Consider the following 22,064-nt stretch of genomic DNA (forward strand, 5'->3'; position numbering starts at 1 on the left):
TCTGCTCTATACCATAACCCTCACACTCCCATCTGTATGCATCTCACTTATGGACTCCTACCACCATACTGCGCTCTATACCATAACCCTCACACTCCCATCTGTATACATCTCACTTATGGACTCCTACCACCATACTTCCCTCTATACCATAACCCTCGCACTCCCATCTGTATGCATCTCACTTATGGACTCCTACCACCATACTGCGCTCTATACCATAACCCTCACACTCCCATCTGTATACATCTCACTTATGGACCCCTACCACCATACTCCGCTCTATACCATAACCCTCACACTCCCATCTGTATGCATCTCACTTATGGACTCCTACCACCATACTGCGCTCTATACCATAACCCTCACACTCCCATCTGTATGCATCTCACTTATGGACTCCTAGCACCATACTGCGCTCTATACCATAACCCTCACACTCCCATCTGTATACATCTCACCTATGGACTCCTACACCCATACTGCGCTCTATACCATAACCCTCGCACTCCCATCTGTATACATCTCACTTATGGACTCCTACCACCATACTCCTCTCTATACCATAACCCTCACACTCCCATCTGTATATATCTCACTTATGGACTCCTACCACCATACTCCGCTCTATACCATAACCCTCACACTCCCATCTGTATGCATCTCACTTATGGACTCCTACCACCATACTGCGCTCTATACCATAACCCTCACACTCCCATCTGTATGCATCTCACTTATGGACTCCTAGCACCATACTGCGCTCTATACCATAACCCTCACACTCCCATCTGTATACATCTCACCTATGGACTCCTACACCCATACTGCGCTCTATACCATAACCCTCGCACTCCCATCTGTATACATCTCACTTATGGACTCCTACCACCATACTCCTCTCTATACCATAACCCTCACACTCCCATCTGTATATATCTCACTTATGGACTCCTACCACCATACTCCGCTCTATACCATAACCCTCACACTCCCATCTGTATGCATCTCACTTATGGACTCCTACCACCATACTCCGCTCTATACCATAACCCTCGCACTCCCATCTGTATGCATCTCACTTATGGACTCCTACCACCATACTCCGCTCTATACCATAACCCTCACACTCCCATCTGTATGCATCTCACTTATGGACCCCTACCACCATACTCCTCTCTATACCATAACCCTCACACTCCCATCTGTATACATCTCACTTATGGACTCCTACCACCATACTGCGCTCTATACCATAACCCTCACACTCCCATCTGTATGCATCTCACTTATGGACTCCTACCACCATACTCCGCTCTATACCATACCCTCACACTCCCATCTGTATACATCTCACTTATGGACCCCTACCACCATACTCTGCTCTATACCATAACCCTCGCACTCCCATCTGTATACATCTCACTTATGGACTCCTACCACCATACTCCGCTCTATACCATAACCCTCGCACTCCCATCTGTATGCATCTCACTTATGGACTCCTACCACCATACTGCGCTCTATACCATAACCCTCACACTCCCATCTGCATAAATCTCACTTATGGACTCCTACCATCATACTCCTCTCTATACCATAACCCTCGCACTCCCATCTGTATGTATCTCACTTATGGACTCCTACCACCATACTGCGCTCTATACCATAACCCTCACACTCCCATCTGTATGTATCTCACTTATGGACTCCTACCACCATACTCCTCTCTATACCATAACCCTCACACTCCCATCTGTATGTATCTCACTTATGGACTCCTACCACCATACTGCGCTCTATACCATAACCATCACACTCCCATCTGTATACATCTCACTTATGGACTACTACCACCATACTGCGCTCTATACCATAACCCTCGCACTCCCATCTGTATACATCTCACTTATGGACTACTACCACCATACTCCACTCTATACCATAACTCTCACACTCCCATCTGTATACATCTCACTTATGGACTCCTACCACCATACTGCGCTCTATACCATAACCCTCGCACTCCCATCTGTATGCATCTCACTTATGGACTCCTACCACCATACTGAGCTCTATACCATAACCCTCACACTCCCATCTGTATACATCTCACTTATGGACTCCTACCACCATACTCCGCTCTATACCATAACCCTCGCACTCCCATCTGTATACATCTCACTTATGGACTCCTACCATCATACTCCGCTCTATACCATAACCCTCACACTCCCATCTGTATGCACCTCACTTATGGACTCCTACCACCATACTCCGCTCTATACCATAACCCTCACACTCCCATCTGTATGCATCTCACTTATGGACTCCTACCACCATACTGCGCTCTATACCATAACCCTCGCACTGCCATCTGTATGCATCTCACTTATGGACTCCTACCACCATACTGAGCTCTATACCATAACCCTCACACTCCCATCTGTATACATCTCACTTATGGACTCCTACCACCATCCTCCGCTCTATACCATAACCCTCACACTCCCATCTGTATGTATCTCACTTATGGACTCCTACCACCATACTCCTCTCTATACCATAACTCTCACACTCCCATCTGTATACATCTCACTTATGGACTACTACCACCATACTGCGCTCTATACCATAACCCTCGCACTCCCATCTGTATACATCTCACTTATGGACTACTACCACCATACTGCGCTCTATACCATAACCCTCGCACTCCCATCTGTATGCACCTCACTTATGGACTCCTACCACCATACTCCTCTCTATACCATAACGCTCACAGTCCCATCTGTATACATCTCACTTATGGACTCCTACCACCATACTGCGCTCTATACCATAACCCTCACACTCCCATCTGTATACATCTCACTTATGGACCCCTACCACCATACTCCTCTATATACCATAACCCTCACACTCCCATCTGTATGCACCTCACTTATGGACCCCTACCACCATACTCCGCTCTATACCATAACCCTCACACTCCCATCTGTATGCATCTCACTTATAGACTCCTACCACCATACTCCGCTATATACCATAACCCTCACACTCCCATCTGTATACATCTCACTTATGGACTCCTACCACCATACTCCTCTCTATACCATAACTCTCACACTCCCATCTGTATACATCTCACTTATGGACTACTACCACCATACTGCGCTCTATACCATAACCCTCGCACTCCCATCTGTATACATCTCACTTATGGACTACTACCACCATACTGCGCTCTATACCATAACCCTCGCACTCCCATCTGTATGCACCTCACTTATGGACTCCTACCACCATACTCCTCTCTATACCATAACGCTCACAGTCCCATCTGTATACATCTCACTTATGGACTCCTACCACCATACTGCGCTCTATACCATAACCCTCACACTCCCATCTGTATACATCTCACTTATGGACCCCTACCACCATACTCCTCTATATACCATAACCCTCACACTCCCATCTGTATGCACCTCACTTATGGACCCCTACCACCATCCTCCGCTCTATACCATAACCCTCGCACTCCCATCTGTATACATCTCACTTATGGACTCCTACCACCATACTCCGCTCTATACCATAACCCTCACACTCCCATCTGTATGCATCTCACTTATAGACTCCTACCACCATACTCCGCTATATACCATAACCCTCACACTCCCATCTGTATGCATCTCACTTATGGACCCCTACCACCATACTCCGCTCTATACCATAACCCTCACACTCCCATCTGTATACATCTCACTTATGGACTACTACCACCATACTCCTCTCTATACCATAACCCTCACACTCCCATCTGTATACATCTCACTTATGGACTCCTACCACCATACTGCGCTCTATACCATAACCCTCACACTCCCATCTGTATGCATCTCACTTATGGACCCCTACCACCATACTGCGCTCTATACCATAACCCTCACACTCCCATCTGTATACATCTCACTTATGGACTACTACCACCATACTGCGCTCTATACCATAACCCTCACGATCCCATCTGTATACATCTCACTTATGGACTCCTACCACCATACTGCGCTCTATACCATAACCCTCACACTCCCATCTGTATGCATCTCACTTATGGACTACTACCACCATACTCCGCTCTATACCATAACCCTCACACTCCCATCTGTATACATCTCACTTATGGACTCCTACCACCATACTCCGCTCTATACCATAACCCTCACACTCCCATCTGTATACATCTCACTTATGGACCCCTACCACCATACTACTCTCTACACCATAACCCTCGCACTCCCATCTGTATACATCTCACTTATGGACTACTACCACCATACTGCGCTCTATACCATAACCATCACACTCCCATCTGTATACATCTCACTTATGGACCCCTACCACCATACTGCGCTCTATACCATAACCCTCACACTCCCATCTGTATACATCTCACTTATGGACTCCTACCACCATACTGCGCTCTATACCATAACCCTCACACTCCCATCTGTATACATCTCACTTATGGACTCCTACCACCATACTCCTCTCTATACCATAACCCTCACACTCCCATCTGTATACATCTCACTTATGGACTCCTACCACCATACTCCGCTCTATACCATAACCCTCGCACTCCCATCTGTATGCACCTCACTTATGGACTCCTACCACCATACTGCGCTCTATACCATAACCCTCGCACTCCCATCTGTATACATCTCACTTATGGACTCCTACCACCATACTGCGCTCTATACCATAACCCTCGCACTCCCATCTGTATGTATCTCACTTATGGACCCCTACCACCATACTCCGCTCTATACCATAACCCTCGCACTCCCATCTGTATGCATCTCACTTATGGACTCCTACCATCATACTCCGCTCTATACCATAACCCTCACACTCCCATCTGCATACATCTCACTTATGGACTCCTACCATCATACTCCTCTCTATACCATAACCCTCGCACTCCCATCTGTATGTATCTCACTTATGGACTCCTACCACCATACTGCGCTCTATACCATAACCCTCACACTCCCATCTGTGTGTATCTCACTTATGGACTCCTACCACCATACTCTGCTCTATACCATAACCCTCGCACTCCCATCTGTATGTATCTCACTTATGGACCCCTACCACCATACTCCGCTCTATACCATAACCCTCACACTCCCATCTGCATACATCTCACTTATGGACTCCTACCATCATACTCCTCTCTATACCATAACCCTCGCACTCCCATCTGTATGTATCTCACTTATGGACTCCTACCACCATACTGCGCTCTATACCATAACCCTCACACTCCCATCTGTATGCATCTCACTTATGGACCCCTACCCCCATACTCCACTCTATACCATAACCCTCACACTCCCATCTGTATGCATCTCACTTATGGACTCCTACCACCATACTCCGCTCTATACCATAACCCTCGCACTCCCATCTGTATACATCTCACTTATGGACTCCTACCACCATACTCCGCTCTATACCATAACCCTCACACTCCCATTCGTATGCATCTCACTTATGGACTCCTACCACCATACTGCGCTCTATACCATAACCCTCACACTCACATCTGTATACATCTCACTTATGGACTCCTACCAACATACTCCGCTCTATACCATAACCCTCACACTCCCATCCGTATGCATCTCACTTATGGACTCCTACTACCATACTGCGCTCTATACCATAACCCTCACACTCCCATCTGTATGTATCTCACTTATGGACTCCTACCACCATACTCCTCTCTATACCATAACCCTCACACTCCCATCTGTATGTATCTCACTTATGGACTCCTACCACCATACTGCGCTCCATACCATAACCATCACACTCCCATCTGTATGTATCTCACTTATGGACTCCTACCACCATACTCCTCTCTATACCATAACCCTCACACTCCCATCTGTATGCATCTCACTTATGGACTCCTACCACCATACTGCGCTCTATACCATAACCCTCGCACTCCCATCTGTATACATCTCACTTATGGACTACTACCACCATACTCCGCTCTATACCATAACCCTCACACTCCCATCTGTATGCATCTCACTTATGGACCCCTACCACCATACTGCGCTCTATACCATAACCCTCACACTCCCATCTGTATACATCTCACTTATGGACTCCTACCACCATACTGCGCTCTATACCATAACCCTCGCACTCCCATCTGTATGTATCTCACTTATGGACTCCTACCACCATACTCCGCTCTATACCATAACACTCACACTCCCATCTGTATGCATCTCACTTATGGACTCCTGCCACCATACTGCGCTCTATACCATAACCCTCACACTCCCATCTGTAGGCATCTCACTTATGGACTCCTACCACCATACTGCGCTCTATACCATAACCATCACACTCCCATCTGTATACATCTCACTTATGGACTACTACCACCATACTCTGCTCTATACCATAACCCTCGCACTCCCATCTGTATACATCTCACTTATGGACTCCTACCACCATACTCCGCTCTATACCATAACCCTCACACTCCCATCTGTATGCATCTCACTTATGGACCCCTACCACCATACTCCACTCTATACCATAACCCTCACACTCCCATCTGTATGCATCTCACTTATGGACTCCTACCACCATACTGCGCTCTATACCATAACCCTCGCACTCCCATCTGTATGCATCTCACTTATGGACTCCTACCACCATACTCCGCTCTATACCATAACCATCACACTCCCATCTGTATGCATCTCACTTATGGACCCCTACCACCATACTGCGCTCTATACCATAACCCTCACACTCCCATCTGTATACATCTCACTTATGGACTCCTACCACCATACTGCGCTCTATACCATAACCCTCACACTCCCATCTGCATACATCTCACTTATGGACTCCTACCACCATACTCCGCTCTATACCATAACCATCACACTCCCATCTGTATACATCTCACTTATGGACTCCTACCACCATACTCCGCTCTATACCATAACACTCACACTCCCATCTGTATGCATCTCACTTATGGACTCCTGCCACCATACTGCGCTCTATACCATAACCCTCACACTCCCATCTGTATATAATATCTCACTTATGGACTCCTACCACCATACTCCGCTCTATACCATAACCCTCACACTCCCATCTGTATACATCTCACTTATGGACTCCTACCACCATACTGCGCTCTATACCATAACCCTCGCACTCCCATCTGTATGTATCTCACTTATGGACTCCTACCACCATACTCCGCTCTATACCATAACCATCACACTGCCATCTGTATACATCTCACTTATGGACCCCTACCACCATACTCCGCTCTATACCATAACCCTCACACTCCCATCTGTATACATCTCACTTATGGACTCCTACCACCATACTGCGCTCTATACGATAACCCTCGCACTCCCATCTGTATGTATCTCACTTATGGACTCCTACCACCATACTCCGCTCTATACCATAACACTCACACTCCCATCTGTATGCATCTCACTTATGGACTCCTGCCACCATACTGCGCTCTATACCATAACCCTCACACTCCCATCTGTAGGCATCTCACTTATGGACTCCTACCACCATACTGCGCTCTATACCATAACCATCACACTCCCATCTGTATACATCTCACTTATGGACTACTACCACCATACTCTGCTCTATACCATAACCCTCGCACTCCCATCTGTATACATCTCACTTATGGACTCCTACCACCATACTCCGCTCTATACCATAACCCTCACACTCCCATCTGTATGCATCTCACTTATGGACCCCTACCACCATACTCCACTCTATACCATAACCCTCACACTCCAATCTGTATGCATCTCACTTATGGACTCCTACCACCATACTGCGCTCTATACCATAACCCTCGCACTCCCATCTGTATACATCTCACTTATGGACTACTACCACCATACTCTGCTCTATACCATAACCCTCACACTCCCATCTGTATACATCTCACTTATGGACTCCTACCACCATACTGCGCTCTATACCATAACCCTCACACTCCCATCTGCATACATCTCACTTATGGACTCCTACCACCATACTCCGCTCTATACCATAACCATCACACTCCCATCTGTATACATCTCACTTATGGACTCCTACCACCATACTCCGCTCTATACCATAACCCTCACACTCCCATCTGTATGTATCTCACTTATGGACTACTACCACCATACTCTGCTCTATACCATAACCCTCGCACTCCCATCTGTATGCATCTCACTTATGGACTCCTACCACCATACTCCTCTCTATACCATAACCCTCTCACTCCCATCTGTATGCATCTCACTTATGGACTCCTACCACCATACTCCACTCTATACCATAACCATCACACTCCCATCTGTATACATCTCACTTATGGACTCCTACCACCATACTGCGCTCTATACCATAACCCTCACACTCCCATCTGCATACATCTCACTTATGGACTCCTACCACCATACTCCGCTCTATACCATAACCATCACACTGCCATCTGTATACATCTCACTTATGGACCCCTACCACCATACTCCGCTCTATACCATAACCCTCGCACTCCCATCTGTATACATCTCACTTATGGACTCCTACCACCATACTCCGCTCTATACCATAACCCTCACACTCCCATCTGTATGCATCTCACTTATGGACCCCTACCACCATACTCCACTCTATACCATAACCCTCACACTCCCATCTGTATGCATCTCACTTATGGACTCCTACCACCATACTGCGCTCTATACCATAACCCTCTCACTCCCATCTGTATGCATCTCACTTATGGACTCCTACCACCATACTCCACTCTATACCATAACCATCACACTCCCATCTGTATACATCTCACTTATGGACTACTACCACCATACTCTGCTCTATACCATAACCCTCGCACTCCCATCTGTATACATCTCACTTATGGACTCCTACCACCATACTCCGCTCTATACCATAACCCTCACACTCCCATCTGTATGCATCTCACTTATGGACCCCTACCCCCATACTCCACTCTATACCATAACCCTCACACTCCCATCTGCATTCATCTCACTTATGGACCCCTACCACCATACTGCGCTCTATACCATAACCCTCACACTCCCATCTGTATACATCTCACTTATGGACTCCTACCACCATACTGCGCTCTATACCATAACCCTCACACTCCCATCTGCATACATCTCACTTATGGACTCCTACCACCATACTCCGCTCTATACCATAACCATCACACTCCCATCTGTATACATCTCACTTATGGACTCCTACCACCATACTCCGCTCTATACCATAACCCTCACACTCCCATCTGTATGTATCTCACTTATGGACTACTACCACCATACTCCGCTCTATACCATAACCCTCACACTCCCATCTGTATACATCTCACTTATGGACTCCTACCACCATACTCCTCTCTATACCATAACCCTCACACTCCCATCTGTATGTATCTCACTTATGGACTCCTACCACCATACTCCGCTCTATACCATAACCCTCACACTCCCATCTGTATGTATCTCACTTATGGACCCCTACCACCATACTCTGCTCTATACCATAACCCTCGCACTCCCATCTGTATGCATCTCACTTATGGACTCCTACCACCATACTCCTCTCTATACCATAACCCTCACACTCCCATCTGTATGTATCTCACTTATGGACTCCTACCACCATACTGCGCTCTATACCATAACCCTCACACTCCCATCTGTATACATCTCACTTATGGACTACTACCACCATACTGCGCTCTATACCATAACCCTCGCACTGCCATCTGTATACATCTCACTTATGGACTACTACCACCATACTGCGCTCTATACCATAACCCTCACACTCCCATCTGTATGTATCTCACTTATGGACTCCTACCACCATACTCTGCTCTATACCATAACCCTCGCACTCCCATCTGTATACATCTCACTTATGGACTCCTACCACCATACTCCGCTCTATACCATAACCCTCGCACTGCCATCTGTATACATCTCACTTATGGACTCCTACCACCATACTCCGCTCTATACCATAACCCTCGCACTCCCATCTGTAGGCATCTCACTTATGGACCCCTACCACCATACTCCGCTCTATACCATAACCCTCACACTCCCATCTGTATACATCTCACTTATGGACTACTACCACCATACTCTGCTCTATACCATAACCCTCACACTCCCATCTGTATACATCTCACTTATGGACTCCTACCACCATACTCCGCTCTATACCATAACCCTCGCACTCCCATCTGTATGTATCTCACTTATGGACTCCTACCACCATACTCCGCTCTATACCATAACCATCACACTGCCATCTGTATACATCTCACTTATGGACTCCTACCACCATACTCTGCTCTATACCATAACCCTCACACTCCCATCTGTATGCATCTCACTTATGGACTCCTACCACCATACTGCGCTCTATACCATAACCCTCGCACTCCCATCTGTATACATCTCACTTATGGACTACTACCACCATACTCTGCTCTATACCATAACCCTCACACTCCCATCTGTATACATCTCACTTATGGACTCCTACCACCATACTCCGCTCTATACCATAACCCTCGCACTCCCATCTGTATGTATCTCACTTATGGACTCCTACCACCATACTCCGCTCTATACCATAACCATCACACTGCCATCTGTATACATCTCACTTATGGACTCCTACCACCATACTCCTCTCTATACCATAACACTCACACTGCCATCTGTATGCATCTCACTTATGGACTCCTACCACCATACTCCGCTCTATACCATAACCCTCGCACTCCTATCTGTATACATCTCACTTATGGACCCCTACCACCATACTCCTCTCTATACCATAACCCTCACACTCCCATCTGTAGGCATCTCACTTATGGACCCCTACCACCATACTCCGCTCTATACCATAACCCTCACACTCCCATCTGTATACATCTCACTTATGGACTACTACCACCATACTCTGCTCTATACCATAACCCTCACACTCCCATCTGTATACATCTCACTTATGGACTCCTACCACCATACTCCGCTCTATACCATAACCCTCGCACTCCCATCTGTATGTATCTCACTTATGGACTCCTACCACCATACTCCGCTCTATACCATAACCATCACACTGCCATCTGTATACATCTCACTTATGGACTCCTACCACCATACTCTGCTCTATACCATAACCCTCACACTCCCATCTGTATGCATCTCACTTATGGACTCCTACCACCATACTGCGCTCTATACCATAACCCTCGCACTCCCATCTGTATACATCTCACTTATGGACTACTACCACCATACTCTGCTCTATACCATAACCCTCACACTCCCATCTGTATACATCTCACTTATGGACTCCTACCACCATACTCCGCTCTATACCATAACCCTCGCACTCCCATCTGTATGTATCTCACTTATGGACTCCTACCACCATACTCCGCTCTATACCATAACCATCACACTGCCATCTGTATACATCTCACTTATGGACTCCTACCACCATACTCCTCTTTATACCATAACACTCACACTGCCATCTGTATGCATCTCACTTATGGACTCCTACCACCATACTCCGCTCTATACCATAACCCTCACACTCCCATCTGTATGCATCTCACTTATGGACTACTACCACCATATTGTGCTCTATACCATAACCCTCACACTCCCATCTGTATACATCTCACTTATGGACCCCTACCACCATACTCCGCTCTATACCATAACCCTCACACTGCCATCTGTATGTATCTCACTTATGGACTCCTACCACCATACTGCGCTCTATACCATAACCCTCGCACTCCCATCTGTATGTATCTCACTTACGGACTACTACCACCATACTCCGCTCTATACCATAACCCTCGCACTCCCATCTGTATACATCTCACTTATGGACTCCTACCATCATACTCCGCTCTATACCATAACCCTCGCACTCCCATCTGTATACATCTCACTTATGGACTCCTACCATCATACTCCGCTCTATACCATAACCCTCGCACTCCCATCTGTATGTATCTCACTTATGGACTACTACCACCATACTCCGCTCTATACCATAACCCTCGCACTCCCATCTGTATACATCTCACTTATGGACTCCTACCATCATACTCCGCTCTATACCATAACCCTCACACTCCCATCTGCATACATCTCACTTATGGACTCCTACCATCATACTCCTCTCTATACCATAACCCTCACACTCCCATCTGTATGCATCTCACTTATGGACTCCTACCACCATACTCCGCTCTATACCATAACCCTCACACTCCCATCTGTATGCATCTCACCTATGGACTCCTACCACCATACTCCGCTCTATACCATAACCCTCGCACTCCCATCTGTATGTATCTCACTTATGGACCCCTACCACCATACTGCGCTCTATACCATAACCCTCACACTCCCATCTGTATGCATCTCACTTATGGACTCCTACCACCATACTCCGCTCTATACCATAACCCTCACACTCCCATCTGTATGTATCTCACTTATGGACTCCTACCACCATACTGCGCTCTATACCATAACCCTCACACTCCCATCTGTATGTATCTCACTTATGGACTCCTACCACCATACTCCGCTCTATACCATAACCCTCACACTCCCATCTGTATACATCTCACTTATGGACTCCTACCACCATACTCTGCTCTATACCATAACCCTCACACTCCCATCTGTATGCATCTCACTTATGGACTCCTACCACCATACTCCTCTCTATACCATAACCCTCACACTCCCATCTGTATGTATCTCACTTATGGACTACTACCACCATACTGCGCTCTATACCATAACCCTCGCACTCCCATCTGTATACATCTGACTTATGGACCCCTACCATCATACTCCTCTCTATACCATAACCCTCACACTCCTATCTGTATACATCTCACTTATGGACTCCTACCACCATCCTCCGCTCTATACCATAACCATCACACTCCCATCTGTATGCACCTCACTTATGGACTCCTACCACCATACTCCTCTCTATACCATAACCCTCACACTCCCATCTGTATATATCTCACTTATGGACTCCTACCACCATACTCCGCTCTATACCATAACCCTCACACTCCCATCTGTATACATCTCACTTATGGACTCCTACCACCATACTGCGCTCTATACCATAACCCTCGCACTCCCATCTGTATGTATCTCACTTATGGACTCCTACCACCATACTCCGCTCTATACCATAACCCTCACACTCCCATCTGTATGCATCTCACTTATGGACTCCTACCACCATACTGCGCTCTATACTATAACCCTCACACTCCCATCTGTAGGCATCTCACTTATGGACTCCTACCACCATACTGCGCTCTATACCATAACCATCACACTCCCATCTGTATACATCTCACTTATGGACTACTACCACCATACTCTGCTCTATACCATAACCATCACACTCCCATCTGTATGCACCTCACTTATGGACTACTACCACCATACTGCGCTCTATACCATAACACTCACACTCCTATCTGTATACATCTCACTTATGGACTCCTACCACCATCCTGCGCTCTATACCATAACCCTCGCACTCCCATCTGTATGCATCTCACTTATGGACTCCTACCACCATACTCCGCTCTATACCATAACCATCACACTCCCATCTGTATGCATCTCACTTATGGACCCCTACCACCATACTGCGCTCTATACCATAACCCTCACACTCCCATCTGTATACATCTCACTTATGGACTCCTACCACCATACTCCGCTCTATACCATAACCCTCGCACTCCCATCTGTATACATCTCACTTATGGACTCCTACCACCATACTGCGCTCTATACCATAACCCTCGCACTCCCATCTGTATGCATCTCACTTATGGACTACTACCACCATACTCTGCTCTATACCATAACCCTCGCACTCCCATCTGTATGCATCTCACTTATGGACTCCTACCACCATACTCCGCTCTATACCATAACCCTCACACTCCCATCTGTATACATCTCACTTATGGACTCCTACCACCATACTGCGCTCTATACCATAACCCTCACACTCCCATCTGTATGCATCTCACTTATGGACCCCTACCACCATACTGCGCTCTATACCATAACACTCACACTCCCATCTGTATGCATCTCACTTATGGACCCCTACCACCATACTCCTCTCTATACCATAACCCTCGCACTCCCATCTGTATGCATCTCACTTATGGACCCCTACCACCATACTCCGCTCTATACCATAACCCTCACACTCCCATCTGTATACATCTCACTTATGGACTCCTACCACCATACTCCGCTCTATACCATAACCCTCGCACTCCCATCTGTATGCATCTCACTTATGGACTCCTACCACCATACTCCGCTCTATACCATAACACTCACACTCCCATCTGTATACATCTCACTTATGGACTCCTACCACCATACTGCGCTCTATACCATAACCCTCGCACTCCCATCTGTATACATCTCACTTATGGACTCCTACCACCATACTGCGCTCTATACCATAACCCTCGCACTCCCATCTGTATGCATCTCACTTATGGACTCCTACCACCATACTCCGCTCTATACCATAACCCTCGCACTCCCATCTGTATACATCTCACTTATGGACTCCTACCACCATACTGCGCTCTATACCATAACCCTCGCACTCCCATCTGTATACATCTCACTTATGGACTCCTACCACCATACTGCGCTCTATACCATAACACTCACACTCCCATCTGTATACATCTCACTTATGGACTCCTACCACCATACTGCGCTCTATACCATAACCCTCGCACTCCCATCTGTATACATCTCACTTATGGACTCCTACCACCATACTGCGCTCTATACCATAACCCTCGCACTCCCATCTGTATGCATCTCACTTATGGACCCCTACCACCATACTCCACTGGATTCCCCAAACGAGCCTGATTCTCCGAGAACACCAAGGAATACCGGGGCCAGTAAGACAAGATCCTCTGTATATTACATCTATATTCTATGTGATCATCCCAGTAACGGATGTAATAATACAACACCGGAGGCCTGTGCCAATACCCCTGGATGGGTCTCTGATTTAAATCAGTTACATTTTCAAATGATCAATTAAGCAAGTAGGGGTGTAATCACGTTCCCCTAACACAGAAGGGTGACACGTACACCCCAGATTATTGAGGACTTTCATCTGGTCTATGAATCACAATGGTTTATACCAGATTTGTTGTCATGGTAAGTGAGGTTAAATTAAATTATCCAATCAGAATCCTCTACGGTCCCCGAGGGACATGTCCTGGAGGTGGTCCTACCTTGAACAGGTTCAGGATGCCGACATTCTTCTTCATGAGGTCGGATTTCAGGAACTCTGACATTTTATCCAGCGTGTCATCGAGGTGGCGGGAGGAGCAGATACCAAACGCAGCCCCCAGGCCCTAAGAGGAGACACCATCATCAGGCTGCGGTCACTAATATATATACACCGGTCTCACCCCACCTCTGACCTGTGCCCCCATGTACAGTATATAGGGCAGAGCAGAGGTCTACGTGTACCGCGCCCAGGCCCTAAGTGTACCGCGCCCAGGCCCTAAGAGGAGACACCATCATCAGGCTGGGGTCACTGCTATATATACACCGGTCTCACCCCACCTCTGGCCTGTGCCCCCATGTACAGTATATAGGGCAGAGCAGGGGTCTACGTGTACCGCGCCCAGGCCCTAAGAGGAGACACCACCATCAGGCTGGGGTCACTGCTATATATATACACCGGTCTCACCCCACCTCTGACCTGTGCCCCCATATACAGTATATAGGACGGAGCAGAGGTCTACGTGTACTGCGCCCAGGCCCTAAGAGGAAACACCGTCATCAGGCTGGGGTCACTGCTATATATACACCGGTCTCACCCCACCTCTGACCTGTGCCCCCATGTACAGTATATAGGACAGAGCAGGGGTCTACGTGTACCGCGCCCAGACCCTAAGAGGAGACACCATCATCAGGCTGGGGTCACTGCTATATATATACACCGGTCTCACCCCACCTCTGACCTGTGCCCCCATGTACAGTATATAGGGCAGAGCAGGGGTCTACGTGTACCGCGCCCAGGCCCTAAGAGGAGACACCATCATCAGGCTGGGGTCACTAATATATATACACCGGTCTCACCCCACCTCTGACCTGTGCCCCCATGTACAGTATATAGGGCAGAGCAGGGGTCTACGTGTACCGTGCCCAGGCCCTAAGAGGATACACCGTCATCAGGCTGGGGTCACTAATATATATACACCGGTCTCACCCCACCTCTGACCTGTGCCCCCATGTACAGTATATAGGACAGAGCAGAGGTCTACATGTACCGCGCCCAGACCCTAAGAGGAGACACCATCATCAGGCTGGGGTCACTGCTATATATACACCGGTCTCACCCCAACTCTGACCTGTGCCCCCATGTACAGTATATAGGGCAGAGCAGGGGTCTACGTGTACCGCGCCCAGGCCCTAAGAGGAGACACCATCATCAGGCTGGGGTCACTGCTATATATACACCGGTCTCACCCCACCTCTGACCTGTGCCCCCATGTACAGTATATAGGGCAGAGCAGAGGTCTACGTGTACCGCGCCCAGACCCTAAGAGGAGACACCACCATCAGGCTGGGGTCACTGCTATATATACACCGGTCTCACCCCACCTCTGACCTGTGCCCCCATATACAGTATATAGGGCAGAGCAGGGGTCTACGTGTACCGCGCCCAGACCCTAAGAGGAGACGCCGTCATCAGGCTGGGGTCACTACTATATATACACCGGTCTCATCCCACCTCTGACCTGTGCCCCCATATACAGTATATAGGGCAGAGCAGAGGTCTACGTGTACCGCGCCCAGACCCTAAGAGGAGACACCATCATCAGGCTGGGGTCACTACTATATATACACCGTTCTCACCCCACCTCTGACCTGTGCCCCCATGTACAGTATATAGGACAGAGGCAGAGGTCTACGTGTACCGCGCCCAGGCCCTAAGAGGAGACACCATCATCAGGCTGGGGTCACTACTATATATACACCGGTCTCACCCCACCTCTGACCTGTGCCCCCATGTACAGTATATAGGACAGAGCAGGGGTCTACGTGTACCGCGCCCAGGCCCTAAGAGGAGACACCGTCATCAGGCTGGGGTCACTGCTATATATACACCGGTCTCACCCCACCTCTGACCTGTGCCCCCATGTACAGTATATAGGGCAGAGCAGAGGTCTACGTGTACCGCGCCCAGGCCCTAAGAGGAGACACCATCATCAGGCTGGGGTCACTACTATACAGTATATACACCGGTCTCACCCCACCTCTGACCTGTGCCCCCATATACAGTATATAGGGCAGAGCAGGGGTCTACGTGTACCGCGCCCAGGCCCTAAGAGGAGACACCATCATCAGGCTGGGGTCACTACTATATATACACCGGTCTCACCCCACCTCTGACCTGTGCCCCCATGTACAGTATATAGGGCAGAGCAGAGGTCTACGTGTAACGCGCCCAGACCCTAAGAGGAGACACAATCATCAGGCTGGGGTCACTGCTATATATACACCGGTTTCACCCCACCTCTGACCTGTGCCCCCATATACAGTATATAGGGCAGAGCAGAGGTCTACGTGTACCGCGCCCAGACCCTAAGAGGAGACACCGTCATCAGGCTGGGGTCACTGCTATATATACACCGGTCTCACCCCACCTCTGACCTATGCCCCCATGTACAGTATATAGGGCAGAGCAGAGGTCTACGTGTACCGCGCCCAGACCCTAAGAGGAGACACCGTCATCAGGCTGGGGTCACTGCTATATATACACCGGTCTCACCCCACCTCTGACCTGTGCCCCCATATACAGTATATAGGGCAGAGCAGAGGTCTACGTGTACCGCGCCCAGGCCCTTAGAGGAGACACCACCATCAGGCTGGGGTCACTACTATATATACACCGGTTTCACCCCACCTCTGACCTGTGCCCCCATATACAGTATATAGGGCAGAGCAGGGGTCTACCTGTACCGCGCCCAGACCCTAAGAGGAGACACCGACATTAGGCTGGGGTCACTACTATATATACACCGGTCTCACCCCACCTCTGACCTGTGCCCCCATATACAGTATATAGGGCAGAGCAGGGGTCTACCTGTACCGCGCCCAGACCCTAAGAGGAGACACCGACATTAGGCTGGGGTCACTACTATATATACACCGGTCTCACCCCACCTCTGACCTGTGCCCCCATGTACAGTATATAGGGCAGAGCAGGGGTCTACCTGTACCGCGCCCAGGCCCTAAGAGGAGACACCGTCATCAGGCTGGGGTCACTGCTATATATACACCGGTCTCACCCCACCTCTGACCTGTGCCCCCATGTACAGTATATAGGACAGAGCAGAGGTCTACGTGTACCGCGCCCAGACCCTAAGAGGAGACACCACCATCAGGCTGGGGTCACTGCTATATATACACCGGTCTCACCCCACCTCTGACCTGTGCCCCCATGTACAGTATATAGGGCAGAGCAGGGGTCTACGTGTACCGCGCCCAGGCCCTAAGAGGAGACACCGTCATCAGGCTGGGGTCACTAATATATATACACCGGTCTCACCCCACCTCTGACCTGTGCCCCCATGTACAGTATATAGGACAGAGCAGAGGTCTACGTGTACCGCGCCCAGGCCCTAAGAGGAGACACCGTCATCAGGCTGGGGTCACTGCTATATATACACCGGTCTCACCCCACCTCTGACCTGTGCCCCCATGTACAGTATATAGGGCAGAGCAGGGGTCTACCTGTACCGCGCCCAGGCACTAAGAGGAGACACCACCATCAGGCTGGGGTCACTAATATATATACACCGGTCTCACCCCACCTCTGACCTATGCCCCCATATAAAGAAGGCTGCGTGTACGGCGCCACTTGCAGAGACTAAGGGGCATCACAGCCATAGGGCAGACACAGACATTTCTGCAGCCATCTATTACCTCTCTCTCAGCTTCATCCTGGTAGTGGGCATTTGCCAGCAGCTCTTGGAGTTCTGTCCTCACAACGTCTCGGTTGGTGCAGGCTGCCAGAGTGCTCCCAATGCATTTATACAGGAAGTTCTAGGGAAGATCCAGAGAAGACGAGGACATGAGCACACGTTTGTACATTATATACCTATGTGTGAGTGTGTACATTATATACCTATGTGTGAGCGTGTGCACATTATATACCTATGTGTGAGTGTGTGCACATTATATACCTATGTGTGAGTGTGTACATTATATACCTATGTGTGAGCATGGCTACATTATATACCTATGTGTGAGCGTGTGTACATTATATACCTATGTGTGAGCACACGTGTGTACATAATATACCTATGTGTGAGCACACGTGTCTACATTATATACCTATGTGTGAGCGTGTGCACATTATATACCTCTGTGTGAGTGTGTGCACATTATATACCTATGTGTGAGCGTGTCTACATTATATACCTATGTGTGAGTGTGTCTACATTATATACCTATGTGTGAGTGTGTGCACATTATATACCTATGTGTGAGCGTGTCTACATTATATACCTATGTGTGAGCGTGTGTACATTATATAGCTATGTGTGAGCGTGTGCACATTATATACCTATGTGTGAGTGTGTGCACATTATATACCTATGTGTGAGTGTGTCTACATTATATACCTATGTGTGAGTGTGTGCACATTATATACCTATGTGTGAGCGTGTGCACATTATATACCTATGTGTGAGCGTGTCTACATTATATACCTATGTGTGAGCGTGTCTACATTATATACCTATGTGTGAGCGTGTGCACATTATATACCTATGTGTGAGCGTGTGTACATTATATACCTATGTGTGAGCGTGTGTGCACATTATATACCTATGTGTGAGCGTGTGTACATTATATACCTATGTGTGAGCGTGTGCACATTATATACCTATGTGTGAGCGTGTGTACATTATATACCTATGTGTGAGCGTGTGTACATTATATACCTATGTGTGAGCGTGTGCACATTATATACCTATGTGTGAGCGTGTCTACATTATATACCTATGTGTGAGCGTGTCTACATTATATACCTATGTGTGAGCGTGTCTACATTATATACCTATGTGTGAGCGTGTCTACATTATATACCTATGTGTGAGTGTGTGCACATTATATACCTATGTATGAGCGTGTCTACATTATATACCTATGTGTGAGTGTGTGCACATTATATACCTATGTATGAGCGTGTGCACATTATATACCTATGTGTGAGCGTGTGTACATTATATACCTATGTGTGAGCGTGTGCAAATTATATACATATGTGTGAGCGTGTGTACATTATATACCTATGTGTGAGCGTGTGCACATTATATACCTATGTGTGAGTGTGTGTACATTATATACCTATGTGTGAGCGTGTCTACATTATATACCTATGTGTGAGTGTGTGCACATTATATACCTATGTGTGAGCGTGTGTACATTATATACCTATGTGTGAGTGTGTGCACATTATATACCTATGTGTGAGTGTGTGCACATTATATACCTATGTGTGAGCGTGTCTACATTATATACCTATGTGTGAGCGTGTCTACATTATATACCTATGTGTGAGTGTGTGCACATTATATACCTATGTGTGAGCGTGTGTACATTATATACCTATGTGTGAGTGTGTGCACATTATATACCTATGTGTGAGCGTGTCTACATTATATACCTATGTGTGAGTGTGTGCACATTATATACCTATGTGTGAGTGTGTGTACATTATATAGCTATGTGTGAGCGTGTGCACATTATATACCTATGTGTGAGTGTGTGCACATTATATACCTATGTGTGAGCGTGTCTACATTATATACCTATGTGTGAGTGTGTGCACATTATATACCTATGTGTGAGCGTGTGTACATTATATACCTATGTGTGAGTGTGTGCACATTATATACCTATGTGTGAGTGTGTGTACATTATATACCTATGTGTGAGCGTGTCTACATTATATACCTATGTGTGAGTGTGTGCACATTATATACCTATGTGTGAGCGTGTGTACATTATATACCTATGTGTGAGTGTGTGCACATTATATACCTATGTGTGAGCGTGTCTACATTATATACCTATGTGTGAGTGTGTGCACATTATATACCTATGTGTGAGTGTGTGTACATTATATAGCTATGTGTGAGCGTGTGCACATTATATACCTATGTGTGAGTGTGTGCACATTATATACCTATGTGTGAGCGTGTCTACATTATATACCTATGTGTGAGCGTGTCTACATTATATACCTATGTGTGAGCGCGTGCACATTATATACCTATGTGTGAGTGTGTGCACATTATATACCTATGTGTGAGTGTGTGTGTACATTATATACCTATGTGTGAGTGTGTGCACATTATATACCTATGTGTGAGTGTGTGCATTATATACCTATGTGTGAGTGTGTGCACATTATATACCTATGTGTGAGCGTGTCTACATTATATACCTATGTGTGAGCGTGTGTACATTATATACCTATGTGTGAGCGCGTGCACATTATATACCTATGTGTGAGTGTGTGCACATTATATACCTATGTGTGAGTGTGTGTGTACATTATATACCTATGTGTGAGCGTGTGTACATTATATACCTATGTGTGAGTGTGTGCACATTATATACCTATGTGTGAGTGTGTGCACATTATATACCTATGTGTGTGTGTGTACATTATATACCTATGTGTGAGTGTGTGCACATTATATACCTATGTGTGAGTGTGTGCATTATATACCTATGTGTGAGTGTGTGCACATT

General features: G+C 47.2%; 1 protein-coding gene across 7 annotated transcripts in view; it reads right to left on the reverse strand.

Moving 5' to 3' along the window:
* MROH1 (maestro heat like repeat family member 1) overlaps positions 1–22,064 on the reverse strand; it is a 405,085-nt gene that overhangs the window by 246,053 nt on the left and 136,968 nt on the right. For all 7 annotated transcript variants that reach the window (XR_014444044.1, XR_014444045.1, XM_083145076.1 and 4 more), the window contains exons 20-21: positions 19,224–19,343; positions 15,515–15,637 (exon numbers count right to left, since the gene is read on the reverse strand). Coding sequence is in view for 5 of the 7 variants with exons in the window: in XM_083145076.1 (XP_083001202.1) it covers positions 15,515–15,637; positions 19,224–19,343 (243 nt within the window). In the remaining 2 variants the exon portion in view is untranslated. The remainder of the gene's footprint in view (positions 1–15,514; positions 15,638–19,223; positions 19,344–22,064) is intronic.

Source organism: Crinia signifera, chromosome 5 (assembly GCF_055691185.1).
Source record: "Crinia signifera chromosome 5, ASM5569118v1, whole genome shotgun sequence".
Lineage (NCBI taxonomy): Eukaryota > Metazoa > Chordata > Amphibia > Anura > Myobatrachidae > Crinia > Crinia signifera.